Source organism: Cydia fagiglandana, chromosome 5 (assembly GCF_963556715.1).
Source record: "Cydia fagiglandana chromosome 5, ilCydFagi1.1, whole genome shotgun sequence".
In the NCBI taxonomy this organism is placed as follows: Eukaryota; Metazoa; Arthropoda; class Insecta; order Lepidoptera; family Tortricidae; genus Cydia; species Cydia fagiglandana.
The window spans coordinates 2,136,725-2,163,111 of NC_085936.1; the positions used below are offsets into that span (position 1 = coordinate 2,136,725).

At 37.8% G+C, this 26,387-nt stretch overlaps 2 protein-coding genes across 2 annotated transcripts in view; one reads left to right on the forward strand and one right to left on the reverse strand.

The window, feature by feature from the left end:
• LOC134664276 (angiotensin-converting enzyme) overlaps window positions 1–14,236 on the reverse strand; it is a 206,487-nt gene extending 192,251 nt beyond the window's left edge. Inside the window, exon 1 of the mRNA XM_063520829.1 lies at window positions 13,610–14,236. Within this exon, the coding sequence (XP_063376899.1) occupies window positions 13,610–14,188 (579 nt within the window). The 5' untranslated portion in view covers window positions 14,189–14,236. The remainder of the gene's footprint in view (window positions 1–13,609) is intronic.
• Window positions 1,068–5,678, forward strand: LOC134664285 (uncharacterized). Its single transcript, XM_063520845.1, has 3 exons — window positions 1,068–1,446; window positions 1,613–1,925; window positions 4,869–5,678. Exons 1-3 carry the CDS (start codon window positions 1,082–1,084, stop codon window positions 5,652–5,654), a joined length of 1,464 nt encoding a protein of 487 aa, XP_063376915.1. The 5' UTR covers window positions 1,068–1,081; the 3' UTR covers window positions 5,655–5,678.
• Window positions 14,237–26,387: the final 12,151 nt, after the last annotated feature.

The following is a 26,387-nucleotide window of genomic DNA, read 5'->3' on the forward strand; positions in this document are numbered from 1 at the left end:
CAGTAGGTAAATGAAGGTCCCCCGACTGTAATCGAAACTAAATGCACACGTACCTACCTACAGTCGCGGTCATAAATGTGCATGACCCCTTATGTAACTAACATATTAACATTATTTTTAGCTTTTTAGTTCGCTTTAAAATTCAGCAGTCGTGTTTTTAATTTTTTAATTAATTTATTTTATTTTACACATTTTAGTGACAAAACGAACTAAAACTATTATTTATAAAGATTACCCGGGCATTTAGTTTGTCCACAAAGTTCTCTTTATGTGGATATTAACTCCTGGGACTGGGACCTTTTAATTAAACTCACCGCTCCGGAATACCAGCGTCTTTTCTGTGGATAATATGTGGATGTGTTCACGATATGGGACATTTGACATTTTCCCATATAGCTTCTTAAAAAGAAGTAGAAGTTTTTAACACGTCCATGAGGGTTTGAAGGTCCACAGTAAAGACTCATAGCTTTAACTCCCACTAAAAAAGTTATTGACTCGATTACCTTCGATGCGACTTTAGCAGGACGTACATGGCCCTAGACTAAATAGCACGTTGTTAGCAACAAATCGAACAACAATCATATGCGTCTGATTGCATTTCATTATTCAGTCTACGCGACGCTAACATCTTTATGTGGCAGTAATTACTACCTACTTACAAATGATGAACTGGCTAATATAGGTAGCTATTAGCCGCGACACACTAGATGGCTGAAGGCCGAGCTGTGCGTAGGGCCGAACGCCCAAAACGTTCAAGAGAAGCACGCTTCTACGCGAGGCTGAAAGCCATGCTGCGGGACGTTAGCGGTGAAACACAGAACCATTGTACATGTTTCAAAATACGTAGACTGAAGACCGAGCTCTGCGTAAGGGCCACGGGTGCAATTTCTTCAAATGTCTGACCTAGTTCCACTAGTACTAAACTCCCGCAGGTCAGTCTGCGGCGTCGCGAGGAATCGCGCCTTCCCAATTAAGATACTAGGGGAAATTGAGGATAGCGCATGTACCTGTCCGACGCTCCGGACCTTCGGCTTTACGCGGAGTTCGGTCTACGGGCTTCGCATTAAGCCCCCTCCAGACTATGTGCGCGAATCGCGGCGCGACGTCGCGGAGCGAACATACCGCGACGTTGACGTATGTCTCCACACTCGCACACTTCACGGCGATTTCGCAGTCTAGTTCGCGGCAAGATGGCGCCGAAGCGTCAGCTGATCTGGTTTGCGGCAAAGCAAGAAGGCTGATTCAAACTTGGAACTGTCAAGTGATTTGGTTGATCAAATTCGCACCCGGCTTGAAGATGGACGAATTTGTAGCTACGGCAGCATCGCTGTTGTTATGCGCTGTATCATATTATAATTATCAATTTATAAAATGTACAAAAAAGAGAAAAAGGAAAAGCAGAAGAAGAAGATGGTGGATGACAAGTATCCATCGAAATAGATCAAAGTAAGTACATTTTCGACCGATTTTAAACAAGATAGAAGATGCATTTCAATAGTTTTTCTGTTTCTCTCGTTGCATCGTCAGCTCTTGGTTTAGAGCCCAGGGTTCGCTGATTAACTCTGTTAAAACTGGAGCTTTGTTGCATTCATATTTCTGTGTTTTGTTCCAGTGCATGTATGGAAAAGCAATTGGGTGAACTGGTAGCCGAACCGTCCGGAGAGTTCAAAAAGTTTACCCGCATGTCTGTAATGGATTTCGAATATTTACTTAACAAAATTTCGAGCCAAATATCGAAACAAGACACCCACCTGAGAAAATCCATTCCAGCCCGCATACGTCTCGCAGTAACACTTCGTTATTTGGCCACCGGCGATGACTACCAGAGTCTACATTTCTTATTCAAAATATCACCTCAGTTGATATCAGAAATTATACCAGAAGTTTGCATGGCTTTGAATGAAGCTTTAAAGGATGAAATTAAGGTGAAATAAAAATTATAAATGTTTAATTATGAATATTTATTAATATTACCTATAAACTTAAGCCTTGTAAGGCCCACCATACATTTTTTAAATTTTTTATGTGGACCTTATTCTATAGTCTGTGCGGAAAGAGAAGACTCGTAGTTTGTATTGGTTCCCATACATTCCACAACTCTTCTCTTTCCGCACAAACTATAAGTAGGTAATTTGGAATTAAATTAATTTGTTTTAAAAAGCAATGAAACAAAGGAAATGGTACTTAATAATAGTAGTTCACAAAAGTATTGCAATGAATATGTACATAAGAGCCTTACAAGGGTTAGAATACTGCACATATTTTTGGCCTAATAATTTAACAAATGACCAAAGACCAGAATATTTGTGGTATTTTTTAATTGTTACAGTGACTTCTCATTTATAGACATCCATTATACATATAATACAATATAGAACACAACATACCTATTAAAGAAGATTAAATGCAGATGTAAATAACTACATACCAGGCAATAAGAAGCAGAAGAAGAGGCAGGCAGAAGAGCAATTTCTTCCAAATAACTTTTTAGTAATGTAAAATAGAAATATACAATAAAAAATAAATTTGGATTAATGTGACCATGTATTTTATTTTTTAGAGAAACTAATAGGACAGTTGTTAGTGCTTAAACAGAATTTAAACATGAAATCAAATAAACACTGGAAATTGAACTAAACTAATAAGTTACCTGGAAGAGATTGCTCTTTAGCGATTAGACTGCTTATTGTTTACCTCTACTTTTAATCTTTTAATATATATTGTGTTCTGTATTGTATTTATATATGTACCTATATTGGAATGACAGTTCAAGTGCCACGAAAATTCCGGTCTCTGCAAATAACAGGCGAGAAAGGGAATAACTTTCAACAACATACAAAATATATTTCAAGAAATGAAGCAGAAATAAAAAAACAGTAACCATTTCAGAAACATCTAAATACACCTGTAGCGGCCCAGAGTGAAATACTTGCCATGACAAATGTAATTTTTAACTGTCATGGTAAACATTCAATTTAGAATAGAATGGGAGACATTTTTATAGGCCTCTGGGCAGCTATTATAGGATAAACTATAAAGATGAACCTTCCCTGTTGTATTAACATCTACTTAATACCATGATTTGCAACAAATAAATGATTATGATCTTCTAAGCTACTAGTTACCACCAAAATGAGTTGGTGGTAACTACTGGTAATTATATTTTCATTAATAACCACTAAAATAACAACAAACATTATACAGTACCGGCCAAGATGTATAGAGTAAATGCTATATAAATATATGATGATTGCAGTGGCAATTAAATACCAAAAAAATTAAAATAGAGGCATATTGTCATAGTAAATTTTGTAGCCACAGTCAAGTTATCTTTACACAGATGATTAAAACTTGTAGGATGCTACTTGACTGTGATCCTCATTCTTTCACTGATATGTGTTAAATATTTTCTTAAATATCAAAAAGTGTCGTCATCTACTCGACTACTCAAGTATAGGCCAAAGGCGGCCTCATCGCTCGAAAAGATGGCACAGTACCTTTGGCCTATGCTCAAGTAGATGGCGACACTTTTTTATATTTAAGAAATTTAGCACATAACAGTGAAAGAATGAGGATTAAAGTCAAATGGCGTTCTAAAAGTTTTAATCATCTGTGTAAAGATGGCAGTAAATTGACTGTGACTACAAAATTTACTATGACAATATTTTAACTCTCTATACACTCTATTCTCTTTGGAAACACTGTGAATTACAATAGGAGACAACATATTATTAAATATCCTCTAACAAAAAAATTAAGTTACCTACTCTATAAAAAAAAACGATGAAAAACCATAACATGAGACCAATTTTTCTCATCGCTCGCACAAAGGACTACTACTTGCATAGAGTAATATATATTAAAGTAAAGAAAGAGTGGTAACTCCATACATCAGTTTTTTTGCCTAAACGCGAGTTATTTCGTAGTCGACATCTAACGTCAAGTAACGGAACTATCAGTACCGCTACTTGATACCAGATGACAAGTGTCGCTACTGACGAAAAATGTACTATTAGTTTTCGTTCGCCGCGGCATCTATTGTCAACTAGCAGTACTGATAAATTCTGCTACTTGACACTAGATGTCGACTACGAAATAATTCGCGTTTTGATAAGAAAACTGATGTATGGAGTTACCACTCTTTCTTTACTTATATTACTCTATGCTACTAGACTACCTACTTACAGTAGTGAGGTGGAAATCACTTACAAATTTAAAAAAGGTTCCACTGAAAAAACATGGAGGTGATATATATATATAATTGGCCGGTACTGTAAGTTCAATATTGATATTAGATTAATACTGGGGGACTTTAATATTTAGAATGGGTTTGTATGAGGACGAATGATTTTACTAGATTTAATTATTATAGGCTTGAAAGGTTTATCTATTGATACATCCTTTTGAGGCCTGGAAGGGAGTGTGTTGTTGGAAATTATAGTGAAAGGATTAGAATATGAGGGGGGCATTGTGGAAGTAGCTGTAGCTTGTGATGATGATGACCATGGGTTAACTTGTCTTATTTGAGGACAGGTCAAGAACATACCATCTATTGTATGCATCATTCTCAACCTGTCCTCAATACTAAGTGCTCTCAACTTTTTGGCCAAAAGTTGACCATATAAATCACAGTCGTCTGGATCCTGAGTATCTTTAACACAATGCTTCATAGTTGTGTTAAAGGTACTCAGGGCTTCTTCTACCATACGGCCTGCATGCAGAAGCTCCGGCGGATTTTGTTTTCTTCTGATAGTTTGAGATTGAGCTGGTGGTGATTTTTCAAGATTTTCTTCTTCATTTTCTTTATTCACATTTTCTTTGTCCTCCTAGAAAAATAAATTAATATTATTAATGTTATTTTTTTGCAGCTTCCTTCATGCCCCGAGGAATGGCTAGAAATTTCAAAAGGCTATTCATTGAAATTTCCTCGGGCCATCGGGGCTCTAGATGGCAAGCATGTTGCTTTGCAATGCCCAATTAACTCGGCATCTGAATATTTTAATTACAAGAGAACGTTCAGTATTGTCCTCCTGGCACTAGTAGACAGTCAGTGCAATTTTACTTTTGCTGACATCGGCTGCCAAGGTCGAATCAGTGATGGTGGCGTATTTAGAAACTGCATGTTGTGGGAAAAGATTTGCGACAACCAACTGAATCTGCCACCACCACATCCATTGCCCGGATTAAATAAACATGTGCCTTATGTGTTCTTGGCTGATGCAGCATTTGCTCTTTCGGAGAATGTAATGAAACCGTATCCCGGAAACCTTGAGCGGGGAAATCCACGACGCATATTCAACCAACGATTGTCAAGTGCTCGTGTTACAGTAGAGAACGCTTTTGGTATACTGGTTACCAAATTTCGGGTTTTCAAAAAACCTATACAATTGCAACCAGAGAAAGCTAGCATTGTTACATTAACTTGCATATTGTTACACAATTACTTGAGGCGTAGCAGGACATCGTCGCATATCTACACGCCTCCAGGTTCAATTGATCAATATGACCGGAACGACGTTCTCATCCAACCAGGCTCATGGAGAAACGAAACCGATACGACGTGTGCCGTTCGCAATATGCGGCAAATACCACGCCGATCTCCTCTTAACGCCACACAAATCAGAGACGAGTTTACTACTTATTGTATTCGTTAAAATAAACATGATTATCTTACCGTCGTTATTGTTTTCTTTGGGGTATCCTTATCCCTTAAAAAGCTGTCCAGAACTTCGTACGCGAACCAAGATGGCTTGTATATTTCGTCCGCACCGGCCCCGGACTTAATCGACTTTTTCACTTTAATTTTGTAGGCCCTGTAGCTCGATAATAGGGAATTACGCTTTTGTTGAAGTTTATCTACAGGTATTTCCAATATATCGCTTATTCGCGACCACGCGTCGTATGTGCGTAATTTATTTTTATAGTCTCTTAATGACACATCCCATAAAATGGGCTCAGCCTGGTAGAGCTGTATAAACAACAGCTCTATCTGGTTGTTCCATTGAATATTTTGAATTTGAACATCTTTTTCCATTTTTATTAAAACGCACAGGATACTATCAAACCAATTAGCCGCCATATATAGAAGGTTATGACAATTTATCTTGTCAATGTCAACAGATAGCCAATAAAATAGTGTGTAATGTGGAGTCTTGCAAGTTCGCGCTTCGCGTCTCCTTTGACGCGGGCCGAAATACCGACAAAAAACGGAGAACAATCCGCGAAGGCGTGAACAATCTGCGAAATCGGCGCCACACTTACGTTCGCGGCTTCGCCCGCGATTCACGCGCATAGTCTGGAGGGCGCTTTAGACACTTGTAACATTGCATTGTTCTGTGTTTAAATACTAAAGGTACGTCTCTCTCGGACGCTTCGGGCATTCAGCCCTACGCGAGGTTCGCGGCCTTCGGCCTTCGTATTTAGATACTTGTATTATTGTCTATATTATGGTATGTTGTTGTTGTTTGAATACTAAAGACGCGCCTTTTTCGGACCAATCGGGCCATTGGCTTTTTTATTGCTATAAAACGGGAGATTGCAGCTATACTAGGGGAAATTGCAGTAAGTGAGTTCCACCTGTCAGATGATCCTGGCCTTCGACCCTACCCCAGCTCGGACTTTGGCCTGCGCATCTAGACACTTCTTCTATTGGTCTGTGTTTGAACACAACACTCTTGCAGCTCGGCCTTTGGCCTTCACAATTAAGATATTACTTAAGGGAAAGTTGCGAAAAGCGCGCGCTCTGGCCCTTGGAGCCTACGCGGAGCTCACATTTCTGCTTTTGAATTTAGACAAATGTCTACTACTACTAGTTAGGTTAGGAATGAATAAAGGAAGGTTCGAAGCATTTGAGAAGGAAGGAAGACATAATATGTATAAACATATATGTATTGTCACATAGATACTTTCTTACAATAGGGAATATTACGCGAAACTCTGCGTAGGGGGCGCCACTACTACACTCCATCACAATCTCGGGCTCTACCGCGAAATAAGAAAATCGAAATTTCGCTATCACTCTTGCATAATCGGCAGAACATTGCAGTATCCCTATTATGAATATTAGTTTAGTACCTACGCACGTCTTAAAACAAAACCAATTTTTTTCGCAGGCGGGTTAATTAGGTTTAGTAGGCAAGGGTCATTTTATTCACAAGAAATATAAGAATCCAATAAGCCAGAAATTATTCGAAGCCCATCGCTTAAATAGAATTTCACACGTTTAGATTTCAATAGCGCGAGTTAGAACATGTTTGTGTTTAGTTTCTGTATTTACCTTAGGTATACCATATGATTTACATATATTTTTATGATCAGCGGTAAAAACCCTTACATTTGATAGCTCACTAAATAAGATAGAAGGATTTATTTTTCTTAGCACATTTTGTGGATCCTTATTCTACCAAAATAAGACTTGAACGCGTATGTTGCATATATATTTTAAATCGTCTTTCAAAGCTCTTCATTTTGAGACCCCACTCGATAGGTTTGCAAGATTTTTTTTTCTAAACATCACGCAATATCATGTATTATGTCCGCCATATTGATTTTATTATGACGTCACATAGCCTATGTTAGTCGGGATGACGTAAGGATTCTAATGATATATCATTTATCTAAATCGGTTAAGGCATTCAGAAGTTATGGTGGAATAAAGAAACTCACATACAAACATGAACCCTGAAAACAATACACTCTTTTTGTTTGGGCAGTCGTGTAAAAATACACATATTTGACGCTTATGGTACACATCCACACCTTTGTTGTTGAAAATTTAACCAGCCTGTGAAGAGTTAGCTTGGTCCTACTTTAATACCTATGCTTGTTTTCAATGTTTTCAAACTATGCAGATGAAATCAGATCGTTACCGCCAACATCGAAAAATCGGAAAAGGCTATCTGGCTCACTATCGCTAGCATATTCGAGCAATAGAATGACAGATAAGGACATTCCGATTTTCATTTTGCTGAAAGCTGAGGGCCTACCGCAAAGCCACGTTCGACGTGTGCCTCCCTGTCATACTTACGTACGAATTTACAAGTGCGACAGGGAGCTAACACGTCGTACGTCGCGGTAGGGCCGGAGAGTTGACCAAGGTCCCTCGATGGTTGCTGTTCTGACACGGGTTACAAAAGCGTCTGAATCGTTGACAGCCGTGACATCCGCACAACAATGGCGGACGGATATTCGGTAAGCTTGCGATTAACTAATCATCGATCTATTGATCTACTGGAGTTTGGAAACAAATCAAAGTTATTTTGGAAGTTGAGTAAAAGTGAGTTGGATTAACGTCTCTTTACAAATTTTATTTTGAATTTATATAGGTATCTGGGCCATTTTGTTTTGCACATTGTACTTTTTTAGAAATTTAAAAATATTATATTAAATTTTATAATATTCAATTTATACTCAGATCGTATCCTAATCCTAATAGGTAAAAATGTGCCAAGATTTTCATTTCACTATTTTCATAGACTTCCTATGATGGTAATGAAATTTAGATAGAAGGATACAATAATAAAGTATCGAAAGTTCTCGTGATTCTGAGTAGAAATAACATAAAAATCCCAAAACTTAAAAAAAAAATTTACTCGTAATTTTTCCGTCGTTTGTTTGTTGATGTGTTTCCCGCAATTATACATATAACTTCTAGACCCTTATTTCTTGATCGTTTATAATCACGCATAATACCTACCCTATTCATTATAAACGACAATCATTAAATACAACTACATCCATCTATCAGGCCTATTCGAACGTGCTCCTGACATCTAACTGATATTAGAATGATATTCGAATCATATCAGTTAGCTGTTATGTCATACACGCGTTCATTTCGCTCAGACTTGTCCGCAAGTAGGCATTAGATGGTCTAAGACCTAGCTACGGAAATAGGTTTGCAATTTATAGAGCAACGGCAACGAAATCCCTCTAGTTAGTGTGCCATACTATCATTATTACTTAATCCGGGCGCCTGGCAGCTCTTCTGCGGTGGGTGTGACAGTGGTTGGGCAACAAAGAGGTTGTAAAAACAATTGAAGGTGTGCAATTTATAGAGGGGACCGATTTCACCCTTTGAGTAACGAAACGCGATAAAATTTGACCCAGTAAATGAGATGAATTGCACTTTTTCGCGCATCTTGGACGTCAGCCGGCACTACTTTTACCCCAATTAAAACGCCTGGCAATGTTATATTCGAATTAAATACATAATTAGTTATTATATCACACCAAACTCAGAGCTCTATGAATTGTAAATACACCTTCAATTTATTTGACACCTCTCACCCACCGCTGAACAGCTGCCAGGTGCCCGAATTAATTAATAATGATAATATGGTACACTTACTAGAAGGATTTTGTTGCTCTATAAATTGCAAACCTATTTTCGAAGCTAGCTCTCCGTCTAAGACGCTCGAGGCGCCCGCGCGAATGACAGCTAACTGAGGGCCTACCGCGAACCACGTTCGACGTGTTGCCTTCCTGTCACAATTACGTTCGAATTTACAAGTGGAACAGAGAGGCAACACGTCGAACGTGGTTCGCGGTAGGCCATCTGATATGATTCCAATATCGGTTCGATGTCAGTACGTTCGAATTGGCCTGTATATATCTGCATGATTACGCGCAGATCTTTATCTATATTAATTTGTTTCTTACTATCCGTGGCGTGGGAACTATAATCCATGTATGTACATAAATATGACACGACTGATTTGTCTTTTTTTTGTAAGGTGACCTTTAGTTTTTATGTTTGTAGGTCGGAATAATGTTTTAATTAGAACTGATTATCAATTGTTTATCCTTAATTCCGGCTATTGTATTTTTAATCTTTATTTTGACACAACAGAATTGTATACAAATCACGATGTCATATCGATGAAAACAACATTCATTTTCATCTCGTAGCTAATTAATCTAATATACCTCACAGGTAATATAAGTAAGGCAATTCGCGTTAAAGTAGGCTATTTCTTTAGGTTTTTGCAAGTTCCATTACAACAACAATATGTATACCATTAACTATCTCGGAATAATTATAGTTTAAATAAGTGTGAACGTAAAGTCTATCACAATCGCGAGAAAAGTTCATTCCTAAGTAATTACTCCATTTGTGTCATCTTTATCTAAAATAGACTCTTTTACTTTGTAATAAAGTTGTAATTAAAACAAATACTATTTTATGAAATCTCATTTAAAAGCTTGTTCAAATCTCGTGTTTTAACTAAACCAATCATGATTAACAACCTTATTTCAAATAGCATAAAGTTCACTTTACAAGACAAAGAAATGGTACGACATTAAAGTATTAACTAGAAACGCATTAGCAATTACATTAGACAATAAGACACTCTACCGTCTTATTCATAAAGACGTAAATGACATATAGAACCTCAGTCGATTCAAGGGAAAATAGATCTTATGTTAAAGGCACTTACGTCGAAAAAAATTGTAATCTGACTGAGCCCTGTATAATAATGGTGTAAGCGTCTTGTACTAAGATACCTTTTACTAAGATTTTTTTCGACTAACTTCACAATCCTCTTATCTCTCTTTGGCTGAGTTAATGGATTTTCAACCTTATGTATTATCTGCTAAAGTTGAAATCTCTTCAAAGTGTCTCTTTTAAAGTTGGCGTCTTTAGTCTACGATTTGGCTTTCTGTGTTAAAGTGTAACGATACAGAAGGCCTACCGCGAACCACGTTCGACGTATTGCCTCCTTGTCACACTTACGTGTGAATTTACAAGTGCGACAGAGAGGCAACACGTCGAACCTGGTTCGTGGCCCTCGGCTTTCTTATCAGAAAAACTGGTGAAGACAGAGGAAACGGGTGATATCGACCATTGTGCCGTGGGAGAGACCCGGAAACTTTCCATAAACGCAACTTTGTATGGTTAAATGTATGGCTGGGATAATAACAGGCCTATTCGGATTTCGAGACAATCACAAGATCTAGAGACGATTTAGAGATCAACTAGATCTACATTAGATATCGACTAGATGTGACTTGGATATCTAAGTCATAACTAACTTGTCAAAATCGTTCAAGAGGACCTCCAGAATCGCGGAAACGTCAAATTTGACATATCTATCTTACAAATATCTTTAAATTATCCATATCGTAACTTGTTGAAGTCTAGTAGAAGGGTCAAACAGATCACTGTGTTACGTTCTTTCCTGTAGACATACACAAGAGTTAAGGGCTATAAAGCTTAATTTTCTTATTTAACCCTTACCCACGTAAAAAGGTCCTCATTTTATTTACAGAGCTATGATAAAATCATTATTTACATGCCCACAAGCTGTTAACTATTGCCCACAGGAGATAAAAATGTACAGTTCGCGCGAACACGCTAGTTTTCTCTCCTGTGGGCAATAGTTAACAGCTTGTGGGCATGTAAGTAATGATTTCATCATAGTTCTGTAAATAAAAGGAGGACCTTTTTACGTAGGTAAGGGTTAAATAAGAAAATTAAGCTTTACAGCCCTTAACTCTTGTGTATGTCTACAGGAAAGAACGTAACACAGTGATCTGTTTGACCCAGAAATCTAATTCATTTTCCGAATCGAGCCGTAAGTTAACATGCTGTGCTTTCTTACTAGTTTATGTGGGTGCAAGTTGAGCTAAATGATAGTGGCAAAAAGGATAGTATAGAGGGGTCCTGTCAAAGTAAATGTTGTAGTCACTGTAAATTTACTGCCATCTATCGACACACGATTATAACTCAAAATAAACACGTATAAAATTATCAAAAAAATGAATCTATATGCATAAATGATTTTATCATTTTGATCCATGTCCATTCACTCATATCTAAATGTTAAAATTGTTAAATATGAAACGGTGTCGTCACGCCATCTAGCCAACCATAGGCTAAAAGTGTGTGCGGCATCTATCCGAGAATGACTTTTTCTTGATTTCCGAGTCACGTTTTTTATATCTATACGAAGTTACATATGTCTTTGGCTCTATACAGTTATGTACTGCACTTCTATTAAGATTGCAACAGGGGTGCGCAATGCGCATGCGGCTCTTTCGATGTACAATTACGGCTATTTAAGTCACTTATAAAATTAACTATTGAGAGCTCTTACGTCACTGAAAATAACATTTACGGTCCATTGAGCTAAAACTGGTGATTTCTACTGCAATTATCTTTTCTCAAAAGTTTGCCGACCCCTGGACTACAAACGTCTTAAAACAGCTTGCTTCATATTTCTAATATAGCTCTTAGTAGGTACTTTTAAGCAGGAATCCAGAGGTAGGTAACTCGGGAGACGGTTCTCAGGCCTACATTAAAATCACGTCATTTTCATACGAGTATTGTTTATACGATGATAATCGCGAAAACAAAACGTCGTTAGTTTAATGACTACTATCTGTGAATGACGTTGTCAGTTAACTGACGATTTGTAAACCTTATTCCTAAGACATAAGGTCGACATATGATCAGTTGAGTATTGCTGTTAGATCATGGAACTAGCATTTCGTTTGTCTCCTGAGCCTATTTAAATTTAAGTAGTTAAGTTCGTAAACTAAGCTTTAAGAGGGATGTTCGCGGGTAATTATTCATACAGAAGTTTTTGTAGTTTATGGCGTATTTGCGAAATTTCTATTATATGTTAAGTTACAATAGAAAATTCGCAAATGGTAACAAAAGTAAATATACTTAGAAATAAGACGAACGAAAGATGCTAACCAACAAATTTCAAATATTGCAATAACCCCCGAAGTGTAATTTTTACATGTTTAAATATGAACGATTTGCATAATGCGTTCAGAAAACTTAGTTTGAGTCACGGTGCCTATTGTTTAACTAATTCTTAATTTTACAAAAACCATAAACTTTTTCCATAGTCGCATGCCACTCAAATGCTATCTCATGAGTAAATTTCACATGATATCAATTGAGTTCATTGTTTTATTAACTTTACTAACTACTTGTGACTATATCCGCGAAAAGTCATGAAAAACTACTGTTTTCCACCTCCCTTGAGGTTCATATCAAGTAATAGTTATTTACGATACAAGTGCGAAAAAGAGGAACGACGCCACGAAACGAGTGGCGATAAATTAAAAGACGACCGAAGGGAGTGTTTTAAATCGACACGAGTTGCGAATTACCTATTCGCACGTGTATCGTACAACGTTTTACAGTACATATGGCCCTTTAAACTTTTGACATCGCACGAAAAGTGCTATTTTACGCACTAGTGCGGAAAAATAGGACCATATGTACTGTAAAATATTTTTTATTGGAGCTCTACAATATTTATTTGGTGTTTATTTTTAATAGCCTGTCATAGTGTCCCACTACTGGAGAAAAGCCACTCCCCTTGATTTCCACGACTCTCGTTATTGAGCTTCCGGCCAGTTATTAATGCAGGTGATGATGATGAATGTATCTTTTATGTTCCATCTTCAACGGTTTAAGCTGTGCGTTGTCTGTCAGTGTATATTCACCCCCTTAGTCATAAAATTTTACGGGCTTGATTTAGTTAACTTATGTTTTTTCCCTGTTTTACAAATACATAAGTCAAAATAACAGATAAAGACAAACGATTACTAGCTAATCGAGGTTATATAGAAGATAAAAGGTACTCACCGCAGCATGTTGGGTAGCATCAGTAACTTCAGTCTCAAAGTTCCACTGGGCAGCCACATTATTAGTGCACTCCTTCGACGCCTGCTCATCCGCCTGAGCCAGAAACTCCCTCACTTGCTGTAAATTCACTCTCTCCAACCTATCATCTATCCCGTTCCCTCTTATGTCGTAAGGATTCGCTCCAACAAAATTAGGGTCATTCCGAGCGAAGCCTGGATCGTTCCTTCTAAAATTTGGATCATTATTCACATCTATCCTATCGTCATTGTCATAAGGACGTCCAGTTGAGCTCGGATTCCTTCTATTCCCGTAATCCAGACTAGGATATCCATTATTATTAATATCAGGACTAATCCCCGTATTATAAGGGGTGGAAGACACTGGAAATACTCCTGGAGTGCTCGAAACAGGTCGGGGAGTACTATACTGGAAATTATTTGGCGTGCTTGAGAGGAGACCGTATCCAAAATTCCTCTGCGTCGAAACTTGGGGTATCGGTGGTAAGTCTAACTGAGGATCCGGATCCCCTTTAACTTGAAGTATTAGTACAATAAATAAACAAAGTTCTGCACCCGCCATGTTCGCGTGGTACTGTGATGGTGTCGCGAAGGCAACTGAGCGTGTGAAGCGGGTTGGTTGGTAGAAGGACTAGGTAACGATATAATTGTTTAAGCTAATCAAGTGTGACAGGGCGATAAATTGGGGGTTAAGTGTGCGAAATGATTATGATTAGCTTTGGGGTTTTGAGGGTCGTCAATCGTTTGAGATTCGCTATGCGTTTTAATAAACAGAGAGGCATATAAAGTGCGTATTTATGAAAATCGATGTATTTTTTTGGCTTCATGGTCTGATTTAACTACACTTAATAATTAATATGAGTCGTATGCTGCGAAATGTGTACTTTAATTACTTTGTTGTAGACTAAAAAAGATTAAAACTAAGGGGAAACATAAAAGGACTGCGTAGACCTGCGATTCAGATGAAAATATAGATTTTAATTTCTTTTATTTTGATGTTTACTGAAATTTAAAAGTAACTGAAGAGGTTTTTTCGAATATTTATACAAATAATTAATTTTGCGATTAAAAGTAAGAGGATTTTGACATGGGAAAAGGAAAAACAAAATATTTAAAAGACCACCTTATAGCTACATAAGCATTAGTAGGCCATTCAACTCCGTAATATACCAACTATCTACTTAAGTTTAATTTGGAAATTGTCAATTAAACTAAAATCAAAAAGCGTAGGTAATTTACGCAAAGTGCTATGTTTAACACAAGGATTAACCAGTATACGACTGATGAGCCGTCTAAAATTTTCCAAAATTGCCAAAAACATCGGATACTTCTCGTATTTTTGTACGGGAATGAAATTTTCCATCTCCACAGTGAAAGTTACAAAAATACGCTGAATAACCTTATGTTTCCCTTGTTTCCTGTAAAATATTCCTGATATTTTCTAGAACTTTCCTGACTTTTAGGAAACTTTCCGCAACTTGCACAGTCAGCGACTTACAACCTAGACTTACCTACTCAAAACTTAAAATATTTATCTTACAATTACCTAAATTAACTTACAAGTAAAAATATTTATCGGAACTGACATTGAAAATGATAACAATGTACCACCGTAATATAATAGAACATAAAGCGTGGTAATTATTAATTACCAGTATATCCACGGCATTGTGCTTAATAAACCTGTTAATTGGTACCTTAAATTAATTTCATGGGTTTTGATTACTGTGGAATAAGTTTTACGGGCTCTTTAGTAATGATCGGTAACAGCGTTTTAATTTCATGGCAGCGTTGTTAAGGGAATCTGTAAAGTAAATAGCTAAAATTATTAATTATAAAAGATTACCTAACCTAATACCTTTAAACGAGCAATTCTTGTTTATTATCTTTTTAATTTATTAATTTGCTTCAAGGGGCATTCGGGCGCGATAAATCTAGCTAGGTCTTATCTCTGGGAAAACGTGCATTTTTGAGTTTTCATATGTTTTCCTAGCAAAGTTCGGTCTCCCAGATATTAACCTTTATATGAACCTTAATTATTATTGTTGTCCTGCTTCAAAATTGTTACTTTCCTTTACTTTAACTTGACCACGCTGCCATGAAATTTAAACTTGTTACCGATCACTATCCTCTAGCGGCCCATACGTCAAACTTTGCCAAGCAAAATGAAATTTTATTTTGTCAACACAAAGTTCTAATTAGAATGGAACAGGAGACCTTTATATAGGACTCTGGGAGGCTAGAGGCTACAGTTATTAACCCATTTTAAAAGTAGATTCTCGTACTTGAATAAGGAATAAGTTGGGTGAGCTTAGAAATCTTATGGCGACAGGTTTAAAATAATTATTGAACTGAAGATGTTGATTAAAATAACCTTGTGTTTGTCCTATAGGAAACAAACAGCTTAAAAAATGTATAAAAATCGACTTCACATAACAGTTTATACCTAATTTTATCATTGTAACAAGTAAAACGTTCGAAAAATTAAACACAACTAAAGATTTAAAATTAGGGTCGACTAATTCTTTTTTTTGGAAATTGGTTGAAATTAAATAAATAATAAATAAATATTATTGGACAATTTTACGCAGATCAATCTAGTCCCACGGTAAGCTCAATAAGGCTTGTGTTGTGGGTACTAGCGGACGATATATATAATATATAATGCTGTACTTATAAATACTTATATAAATAGAAAGCATCCATAACGCAGGAACAAATATTTGTGATAAACACACAAATAAATGCCCTAACCAGGATTCGAACCCGGGACCTCCTGCTTCGTAGGCAGGGTCACTGCCGACTAGGCTAAGAGTGACATTCCATTTCCAACTGCAGCTGCAATACTGTTCATTTTACTATGGAAATTGACAGTGACAGCGACGCGTGTCCATAGTAAAATGAACAGTATTGCAGCTGCAGTTGGAAATGGAATGTCACTTTACGAGGCCGTTTAAATTGGTTGGTTGGACCGTAAAGACAAATCGATTCATACTTCGTTCATCAAAATCGGCTTAGTAACAAAACAAGTAACAGCGTGGAACTCACGACATATTAACAACTCATGTCACTGGAGTGATGTGCTGATGTGCCACCGGAAAGTTTCCAAAATTGCGAATTTACATGAATATGTCGGCGGCCGATCGTAAGACCAGGCATATCGTGAAATTCCTAGGCATATCGTGAAACGTGAAAATCTTTGACTCGTTCCCTGAGTCGACGGAGCCCCGCTACGCGGGGCTCCTATTTCTGGGTAGTTTGCCCTTCGGGCATCTGAAGCAACCTAACGAACCTATCCTGCCTATATATTGGTTTAATGTGAATATCGTCAAAACATTACACAGGAACATTACTATCTGACTGATCTTACGATCGGCCGCCGACATATATACAATAAATACATACAATGGGGGTTGAACTCTCCCTTCCCAAAATGAACGTTCCTTTAATTGTTAATTAAATTTTCCTGAAAATTTCGATATGTAGGTACTCGTACATATGGCCCGATTCGAACTCAAACGTCAGTTAATAGATCTAGAAACGGTATGGATTGACATAGGTATCTACCTATCTGCCGTATTCGAACTTCAAGATATTCACAAGAGACGACACGTACTAGATCCATTCTAGATACGTTATAGTTTAGATATTAACTAGTTCTCTTTTGCAGCGCAATTCGGGCAACCAATGCCACTTTTACGTTAGATAGAGTAAGATATCTATTAGATGCCAATTGGATCTCTAAGTCATATCCTGTGGGAATCGTTCAAGAGTATCCCCAGAATCGCGCAAATGTCAAATTTGACAGGTCAGATCTTAAACATATCGTTATCGTATCTTGGTGATGTCTAAAAGATATCTAAAAGATGTCTATTTCATAATCCGAATCGGGCCCTATGTCAGTGTAAAATGTGAAGTTTCTTCATACAAAAAATAGTATTTTATGCAACAGTTTTATAAGAGGGGTAAAAAATGTGAGTGGCGTGGGTAACAATGTGAGCCGAAGGCGAACATTGTTAATAAAGACGCCATGAGCATTTTTTGACTACTTATACAACGTTGCATACAATGCTTTTTCTATGAGTAGGCAATATTAAATAAAATACAAAAAAATATAAACAAAATTTTATTTTTGAAAATGTCAATGTAAATTTTGGATAGTAGGTATTACTATATGTATGTAACTCTTGTCTGCGACAAGCACCCATAATACCAAATATTACTGCAACCTGTAACAAGAAAAAGGAGAATTAAATAATATTCAGTTTCAATGCAAAAATATAAAATGGACATAAATATAGCTCCGTTGTCCTGTGTACCCTATATCAAAATTTTTTGTAACATATACCAACCTTGCTTAAAAGATAAATCTGATCCGGTGCTTCCAATTAGTCTTTGAAAATACACCAAAGACGTTTTCAGAGAATGACGAAGTTTTGTGCTCCAATCTCCACGCCATGAACTTCTCATAAGATTTGTCGTATAGGTGCTGCGATTTAGTAGTTAGGCAACAAATTTTCGGTCGCTGCTTGTGCTGCAGCGGATATTTCTTCAGGTGTAGAAACAATGTTGTCCTCTTTGTCCATTTTCAACACTTTTTATGAACGCAAAACAAATAGTAACGCAAAGTGCTCAAAGAACAAGAAAAATCCCGGGAAACGAAAAAAATCCCGGGCGGGAAACGAGAAACATACGAGTAATGTCTATGGTTGTTTTTTTTAAAGCCGTTACACACTACCGCACCAGGGTCGTGGTGCTGTAGGGTATAAAAGTATTTTTTATTATGTTGGTAGCAATGAACTCAGTACAAATTTGTTTCTTTTTTAATAAAAACCGTATGCATTCAATCGTTTGTCACGTTGGTAGCAATGTACCGGTATGTGGCACCTGCTACCCTGCACTAGCTTACCGTATCGTAATGTCTCTAAAACGACACAAGTGTTTTTTTGGGCAATAGACTATAGACTTTTAAGGAGTATTAATAATGTATGCCCTTATATGTTCGTTCGTGACTATGTAAATGACAGATAAAAGTACACGAGTAGAAAAAGTTACTTTTGACACTACTGACACATCTTTATGCATTTTGCGTGTGCACATGTATCCGGTACACATCATAAGCAATGCCTAAGTATCCCCTGGGACAGTTTCCAAATGTAAATGAGATTGTATAACGCACTTAAGCATTGCGCAATATTATGACACGCTGTGCGCTTGCGCTGGGCGGGAGCAAGTGGATATAGGTAGCCCTAACCTGGATCAAACACATTTTAGGAAATAGGTCACTTTTATAAGCGTTAACGTCTCAGGTGTATGTCATTATTCTCATTTAAGTCTCAATTGAGTACGTACTGAAATAAGTATCCTGTCTGTGAGGGTAGCGTAAAAATAGCGTTAGATTCTTATCTTTGCGAAGTCTACAGGAAAGACGCGAAAGAGATAAGCTTACTATAAAATGTGTATAACTCACCTGTTATTTTTGTGCCTTCGTTTTGGGTAAAATATTAACGGTAAAATTCACAAGAGAATTAAAATAAGTAGGTATTTGGAAATTCACCGCAGTTGATGAATTTGACATTCGAACTCGCGGAACTGCGGAGCGCACCACTCGAAAAAGGTTTAACTATTATCCGAACTTCCTTTTAAATTTTCTTATTTAAAAAATCTTTATTTAACGTAAAAGTAATTTAACAAAGGCACATTGCAGTGAACCCGGCCCTAGGCATAGAATATATTTCTTATTAGAAAAAGTTAAAAATAGGTCACAAAGATAACCAACCACTCAGGTAACCAATGTAGGTAATTAGATAACCGGCAAGTAAGAACAAGTGAAAGTATTGATAACGATAAGAAATGGAACGTGACGGGTTTATGACCGCGGCGTGACCTGCTTTGAGTTTGGGCGACGAAGGTGCGTCCGTTGCGAAATGTTACAAAAACAAAAAGACGCAGTTATTGGTTAGCCCATAGAACTAGTACTTATCTTATTGTTTTCGGGGGCCCTTGCGGAAATTACCCGCGTTTGTGAAATTACACGCTAGAAAAGATCCGTTAACTACTCACGAGCTTTTCCCACCATATCCATGTGCCGGAGGGAAGAAAATCATGTGACGAGAACGGTAGTACAAATTAGTGTGGAAGGAAGTACGAGAAAAGGAAAACCGAGGAATAGGTGGATGGACTGCATGAGAGATGATATGAAACGAACGCATGTGAATGATGAGATGACGGGTGCCAGAGAGGTGTGGTAGAGAAAGACATGCTGCGCCGATCCCAAGTGAATGGGCAAAGGGCAAGAGAATGATTATCCATGTGCCGGATGATTAGGGCATGCTCCCGGGAATTCCCGGTTCTCATATTCCCGGGAATTCCCGGGAATTTTATACTGTCAAAAGAACCGGTACTGAAGACCCGGTACCGGTACTTCCCGGTTCTCATCATATGACTATTTATTCCCATTTCAATAGTAGTAATGTTTTAGTACTTTAGCTCAAGACATTATACAGGGTGATCAATCCAAATGGGTCAGTATGGAGAAGTCAGAAACTATGAGAGATAGCGAAAGCTGTTCTTAGGAACCATGGCTTCGATTTTAGATTTAATAATAATGGCATTCAATTTTTTTTTATCTATCATACATAAACGGGATTCGAACATTGACCAGGTTCGAATCCCGGTTACATATGATAGATTTAAAAAAAAATTGAATGCCATTATTATTAAATCTAAAATCGAAGCCATGTTTCCTAAGAACAGATTTGGCTATCTCTTATAGTTTCTGACTTCTCCATACTGACCCATTTGGATTGATCACCCTGTATAACATTTAATAATGGTGCTATGAAACGGGGGACCCAAATAACCCAACAAACTAACCTAGTAGAGTAGACATTCGTGCAGGTAGGCCGTGCCGTCATAGTTCTGAGTGCATCGACAACGCTACGGCCGTGTGGCTCGGCCCAGGCGGAGGCAAAGTGTGCCGGTTAGTTTCGTAAAATAGGTTGGAACGCCAATTAAGTGTTTGTTTACAATAAAATAATTAATATATTAATTCTTATGCAATTATTTATATGAAAATAAGTCATTCATAAAGATTGTACGCTAACACAAACAATTTCTTAAAAATAATCATAAGATGCCCTGAGAACCGGGAAGAACCGGGAATCCCGGTTCCGGCCATGCCCAGAACCGGGAAATGAAATTCTTGGTACCGGGACCGGTACTGCATGCCCTACGGATGATGCAGCTCATGGGTAGCGTTCTGAAGTCTAAAGCCTTTGGTTCCAGATATCCTGCTCCAAAGTCCTTCTTTGTCTGGCAAGGGCGTGATATTCACACAACAGGTGCTTACTGTCTCTTCCTCTTCGCCACACATACGACAATCGGTGTTGCCAGAGTGTCCCATCCAACGACGATTAGTACTTAATAAGGTAACCTCTTTAATGTATTCCGTGGGTCGGCCTACCTCACTTAGCTAAAAAGCGTACCTCACAATAAGCTCGGATGCCTAACCTCCTAAGTCCCGAGTTCCATTAAAAAGAACAAATTTAAATCGAATTTTGAACATAATGGAATAAAAAAGGATTCAAATTCAAAACTGCAAAAAAGACTCTGGGTCTTAGGACGCTAGAGGGAAAATTTAAATTATTTTCTGTTAAGCAAATATAAAGACCGCATAGGTATATACTATACAGTGTGGAAATATAAGTCGGGCCCTGGAGGGAAACTACCTTAAATCCTTAAGCTGGCTCATTTTACTTAAAGGAGACATTCCTTTATTTTTTTAAAGAAACAAGACTGCTTTCAAATATTTTCTAAAACTCGCTTGCCTCGCCCGGGACTCGAACCGACAAAAAAATCCAAAAAATAAAACCTCGCAATTTTATTATACTAGTCGATACAGTTAATGTTAATGATAACATTTCTCCAAGAAACATTAGGCCTTACACTCGTCTGTCGTACAAAAATTACAAAATACGCATAAAATCTAATATTTAGTACTCAAGATTTTTTTAGACAAGCCAAATTGAAGAAAAAAAGAAAAATACCTTGAATGCAGCTTTTTAAAAATAAAGGAATGTCTCCTTTAAGAAAAATGAGCCAGCTTAAGGATTTAAGGTAGTTTCCCTCCAGGGCCCGACTTATCTTTCCACCCTGTATAGTAGGTAAGTAGGTATACACCGTGGGCCAAATTAAACTTAACAGATTTAACAACGCATTCCTGAGGTCATATAAATAAATATCAGTTTACCTTTTTAAAAATAAAGGAATGTCTCCTTTAAGAAAAATGAGCCAGCTTAAGGATTTAAGGTAGTTTCCCTCCAGGGCCCGACTTATCTTTCCACCCTGTATAGTAGGTAAGTAGGTATACACCGTGGGCCAAATTAAACTTAACAGATTTAACAACGCATTCCTGAGGTCATATAAATAAATATCAGTTTACCTCAGAGGCGAGCAATATAGTAAACTACAGATAAAACAGTAGTAACATTAAGGCATATTATTATTTAACATTATCGCGCCGACTAGCTGCGTCCGCGTCGGTACTTCACGAGAAACTTGCGATATATTTCTAGAGATGATAATACCATTCACTACTGTGGTTAACACCTTGAGTTTCAACATAAAATGACAAATAATATTTTCTTGTTTTTTTTATGATACAAACGAGGAGATGAATCGCCTAATGGTAAGCAATTACTGTCGCCAATGGACATATATGTAGGACATAGGTGTGACTCGAACAAAAGAGGTAATAATGAAGTATATTAATGTATGTAGGTAGGTACCTACCTAATATTATATTACTAATAGCATATTGATATTTTTATATTGTATCAATATTTGTCTTTTTATTTTTCACACGACTTTCTGTAGAGTTATAGTTTGAATAATATTTTTTTCAGTTGGTTATAATATCCAAATCAGGGCAAATCTTTATTTCACATAGGTACGCGAAAGCATTAAAAACACTACGCCATCTTAAACAAGAGTATGTATACGCTCTGTAATTCTGTAACGTTTTTGACAGAAATACACTTAAATGACCAGGGGGCCAATTTTTAAATTTCGGTCGTTCGATTTCGTCACTCGAAATCGGTGGAAAACGGCGAAATGCTAATTTTTGAAATACGAGCGATAGAAATTGGGAATCTAGTGGTATTGACCACTCGTTTTCAATTGTATTAGTAGAGTTTAAATGCCTAGTAGTGGAGATATTATTGAACGAAATACACGAAATGCGATCGAATTTTAAAAATCGGCCCCCTGACCTCAAACTTTACTTGTAACCATTATACATTAAAATGTCGGGGTATTTACCAACTCCATGCCCTCCCAAGGCGTCTTGACATGCGATACGCAATTTTCCCATTGTACCGGTTGTGACTAATTCCCACGGCTATATGTAAATGTATGTGTGTCTGTATGTATGTGTGTATGTGTGAACTTAATTATGTGCCATACGCATATTGTTTCCAGGGCTCGTAGGCTTTCCTTGTGTTGCAAAATGTACCTCGTTGATGTCTTTTACTTGGCCTGTTTCTTATTCCTACATTTCCGACTAAGGTAAACGCACTAGTATTTAGTGCTCGACATGCTAATGCCCAATAGATGACACATTGCTGTCACCTAGTTTGCTATTGACAATGACTTAAGTTTCAAGATGACATCGCCGTGTGCCTGCTATACTGCCACAATTCAAAATTTTTGATTTTCTGGATTATTGCAGATTCGTATTCAAAATTGTTCAATTTACGACCTTATTTCGAGAGCCATAGCAAAAAAGGTCTTTAAGAGCCTTTTTCTCACAAGTGGCCTTATGCATTTGACCATAAATTGTCAGACAATTCCCTGCAATACAGCCACTTTTGAGTTGTGGCTATAAAGCACACGTTTTAAATGAAGCTTTTGAGTTGCGTCCTAGAAAATAATAATTAGCTGAGTTACACATATTATTATTATCGCGTACAGTGATCTTGTTCCTATCAAAGTTGATATAAGTTCAAAAACTAAAACCCGACTACTGCAAATCGCGCTCTAAAAAGTATGAAACAAGATAGAATTCTTATCTGAAGTTATCAAACAGGAAATATTATAAATGTTATAATTTTTTTAATAAATAATTTTTAAGAAAAAAAAACCGACTTCTATGGGGCCCGGTGAAAGATTATGGTAGATGGTGCACTATGTGCACTATGCACTATGAGAAAAAGAGGTAAAACCAGTACCTACTTTCTAGTAGCATTTCGTTTCCGTAAGGGTCGTAGTTATCTAGCCTAACCTAACCCACTTTTGTTCGGTTCTGTGAGGATCGCAGTTCCAACCTAACCTAACCCACTTAACGGCGCATGCGGTGCGGTGTACGGGAGTTTGAGCGGGAGGGGTTTGGCATCATCATACCCACATTTTATGGTAGGTAATCATAGTGGTTTATTTAGTTTAGGTATCATAGTAGTTTTCCGGGTCAAGGTCCGGGTCTCTGAGTCAGAGTCCGGGTCCGAGTCCCGGTCCAAGTCCGGGTCCGGGTCCGAGTCCGGGTCCGAGTCCGGGTCCGAGTCCGGGTCCGAGTCCGGGTCCTAGTCCGAGTCCGAGTCCGGGTCCGAACCGGATCCGGGTATGAGTCCGGGTCCCAGTCCAAGTCAAAATCGAAATTCGAAATCACCAAACATGTACTATGCGTCGTTGAAGAGTTCTGTTCTGATCATCATCAGCAGTTCCACTTCATCAAATGCGACAGTTTTTAATGTAAATGCTTGATTTTATGATGAAAATACAAAAACTTCCATACGTATGCCTTTAAGATTTGAGGAGTTCCCTCGATTCCTTATGGATCCCATCATCAGAACTCGAGCTTGACAGAAATGTGGCTTAAAAACTAAACTTGCTTAACAAACATAACGAAGAGGACAAATCGCCAAATGTTAAACCGTTAACCGAGTGTCAAATTGTACTGGTAACCATGGAAACTCCAGGTTTAACCGGTTAACCCCGGGTTAGTGGGATGGTGCAAGTGGCGCTTAGCGGTTTTTACGACTCTAACAAAAATCGCTATGTAACATATTTATAAGAAAAGATTTTTTTCACACTATTGAAACTAAAATATCATTTCAGGTAATTCCGTAATAGCGGAAGCAGTTATAAAGTTGACCCAAAATTTTTTTATTAAGCTATGAGCTTCATCACATAATATGTTCCTTGAGTAATTCTAAGCATTTCAAGCCTGGGAGGCAATAAGAAATGTGTGTCTACTCAGATTTGTAATGGATTCAAACTTTCAACCCCTTTTTAACCCTGTTAGTAACTTGCTTAACAAACATAACGAAGAGGACAAATCGCCAAAGGTGAACTATGCGTCGTTGAAGAGTTCCGTTCTGATCATCATCAGCAGTTCCACTTCATCAAATGTCACGTTTTTGAATGTATATGCTTGATTTGTTGATAAAAACACAAAAATCACTATATGTATGCCTTTAAGATTTGAGGAGTTCCGTCGATTCCTCATGGATCCCATCATCAGAACTGGATTTTGACAAAAACGGGACCAATCTGTATGCATATACATACAATCAAAAAAATAATTTTCAAAATCGGTCCAGTAATGACGGAGATATGGAGTAACAAACATAAAAAATAAAAATAAAAACAAAAAAAATAAAAAAAAATAAAAAACATACAACCGAATTGATAACCTCCTCCTTTGGGATTTGGAAGTCGGTTAAAAATACAACGTAATAAAATGTATTACATTTTTGATATATTTACAGAGATATTCAAAGGATCGCCGTGCATGGTCGCATGCCACGATTATAAACTTTAAGGTAAAGTGGCATACGACCACAGCTATCCTCTGAATCTCTGTAAAAATATAAATAATGTAGTAAATTATACATATTACGTTGTATTTTTTTATTAAAAAAATTATAACATTTATAATATTTCCTGTTTGATAACTTCAGATAAGAATTCTATCTTGTTTCATACTTTTAGAGCGCGATTTGCAGTAGTCGGGTTTTAGTTTTTGAACTTATTTTTTATTTAATTAATTTTGGGGTCATGACTTCGTTACTAACTACCTATTCGAAGTCACTTTATATCGAGGGCATCCCCAGTACAGAAATACACGCAGAGCGCTACATATATCGGGCTGCGCTATCCTTTGGCATGGAGGCGCTTTCGGCGCCCAGCTTTGGAACGTGTACAGTGCGCCTCCTACGTCGGGCTACGCCCGACTCTATTACTATGAGGGCGCCGAAGGCGCCCGGCTTTGGAACGCGTAGAGCGTGTCTTGTACGTCGGGCTACGCCTGACTCTTTTAGTATAAGGGCGCCAAAGGCGCCCGGCTTTGGAACGCGTAGAGCGAGCTTCGTACGTCGGGCTACGCCCGACTCTTTTAGTATGAGGGCGCCTTCGGCGCCCGGCTTTGGAACGCGTACAGCGAGCTTCGTACGTCGGGCTACGCCCGACTCTTTTAGTATAAGAGCGCCCAAGGCGCCCGGCTTTGAACGCATACAGTGCGCCTCGTACGACGACGGGCTACACCCGACGCGTTGAGTATGAGGGCGCCGAAGGCGCCCGGCTTTGGAACACGTACAGCGTGCCCGCACGTCTTTTGTACGGCTGTTTCATGCATTTGCCCGGATTTGGTAAGCGTCCAGCGTGTCACGTATGTCGACACTTTTAGTATGAGAAAGTCGAAGTCGCCTGGCTTTGGACTGCTTGCAGCGCGCCACGTACGTCAGGCTACGCCCGACTCCTCTAGT

Bases quoted from the DNA above. Each gene is read 5' to 3' on its own strand.
- LOC134664285 (XM_063520845.1), top strand. From the start codon at position 1,082: ATGTGCGCGAATCGCGGCGCGACGTCGCGGAGCGAACATACCGCGACG. The intron at 1,447-1,612 runs GTAAGTACATTT...GTTTTGTTCCAG, and splicing joins ATCCATCGAAATAGATCAAA to TGCATGTATGGAAAAGCAAT. The intron at 1,926-4,868 runs GTGAAATAAAAA...ATTTTTTTGCAG, and splicing joins CTTTAAAGGATGAAATTAAG to CTTCCTTCATGCCCCGAGGA.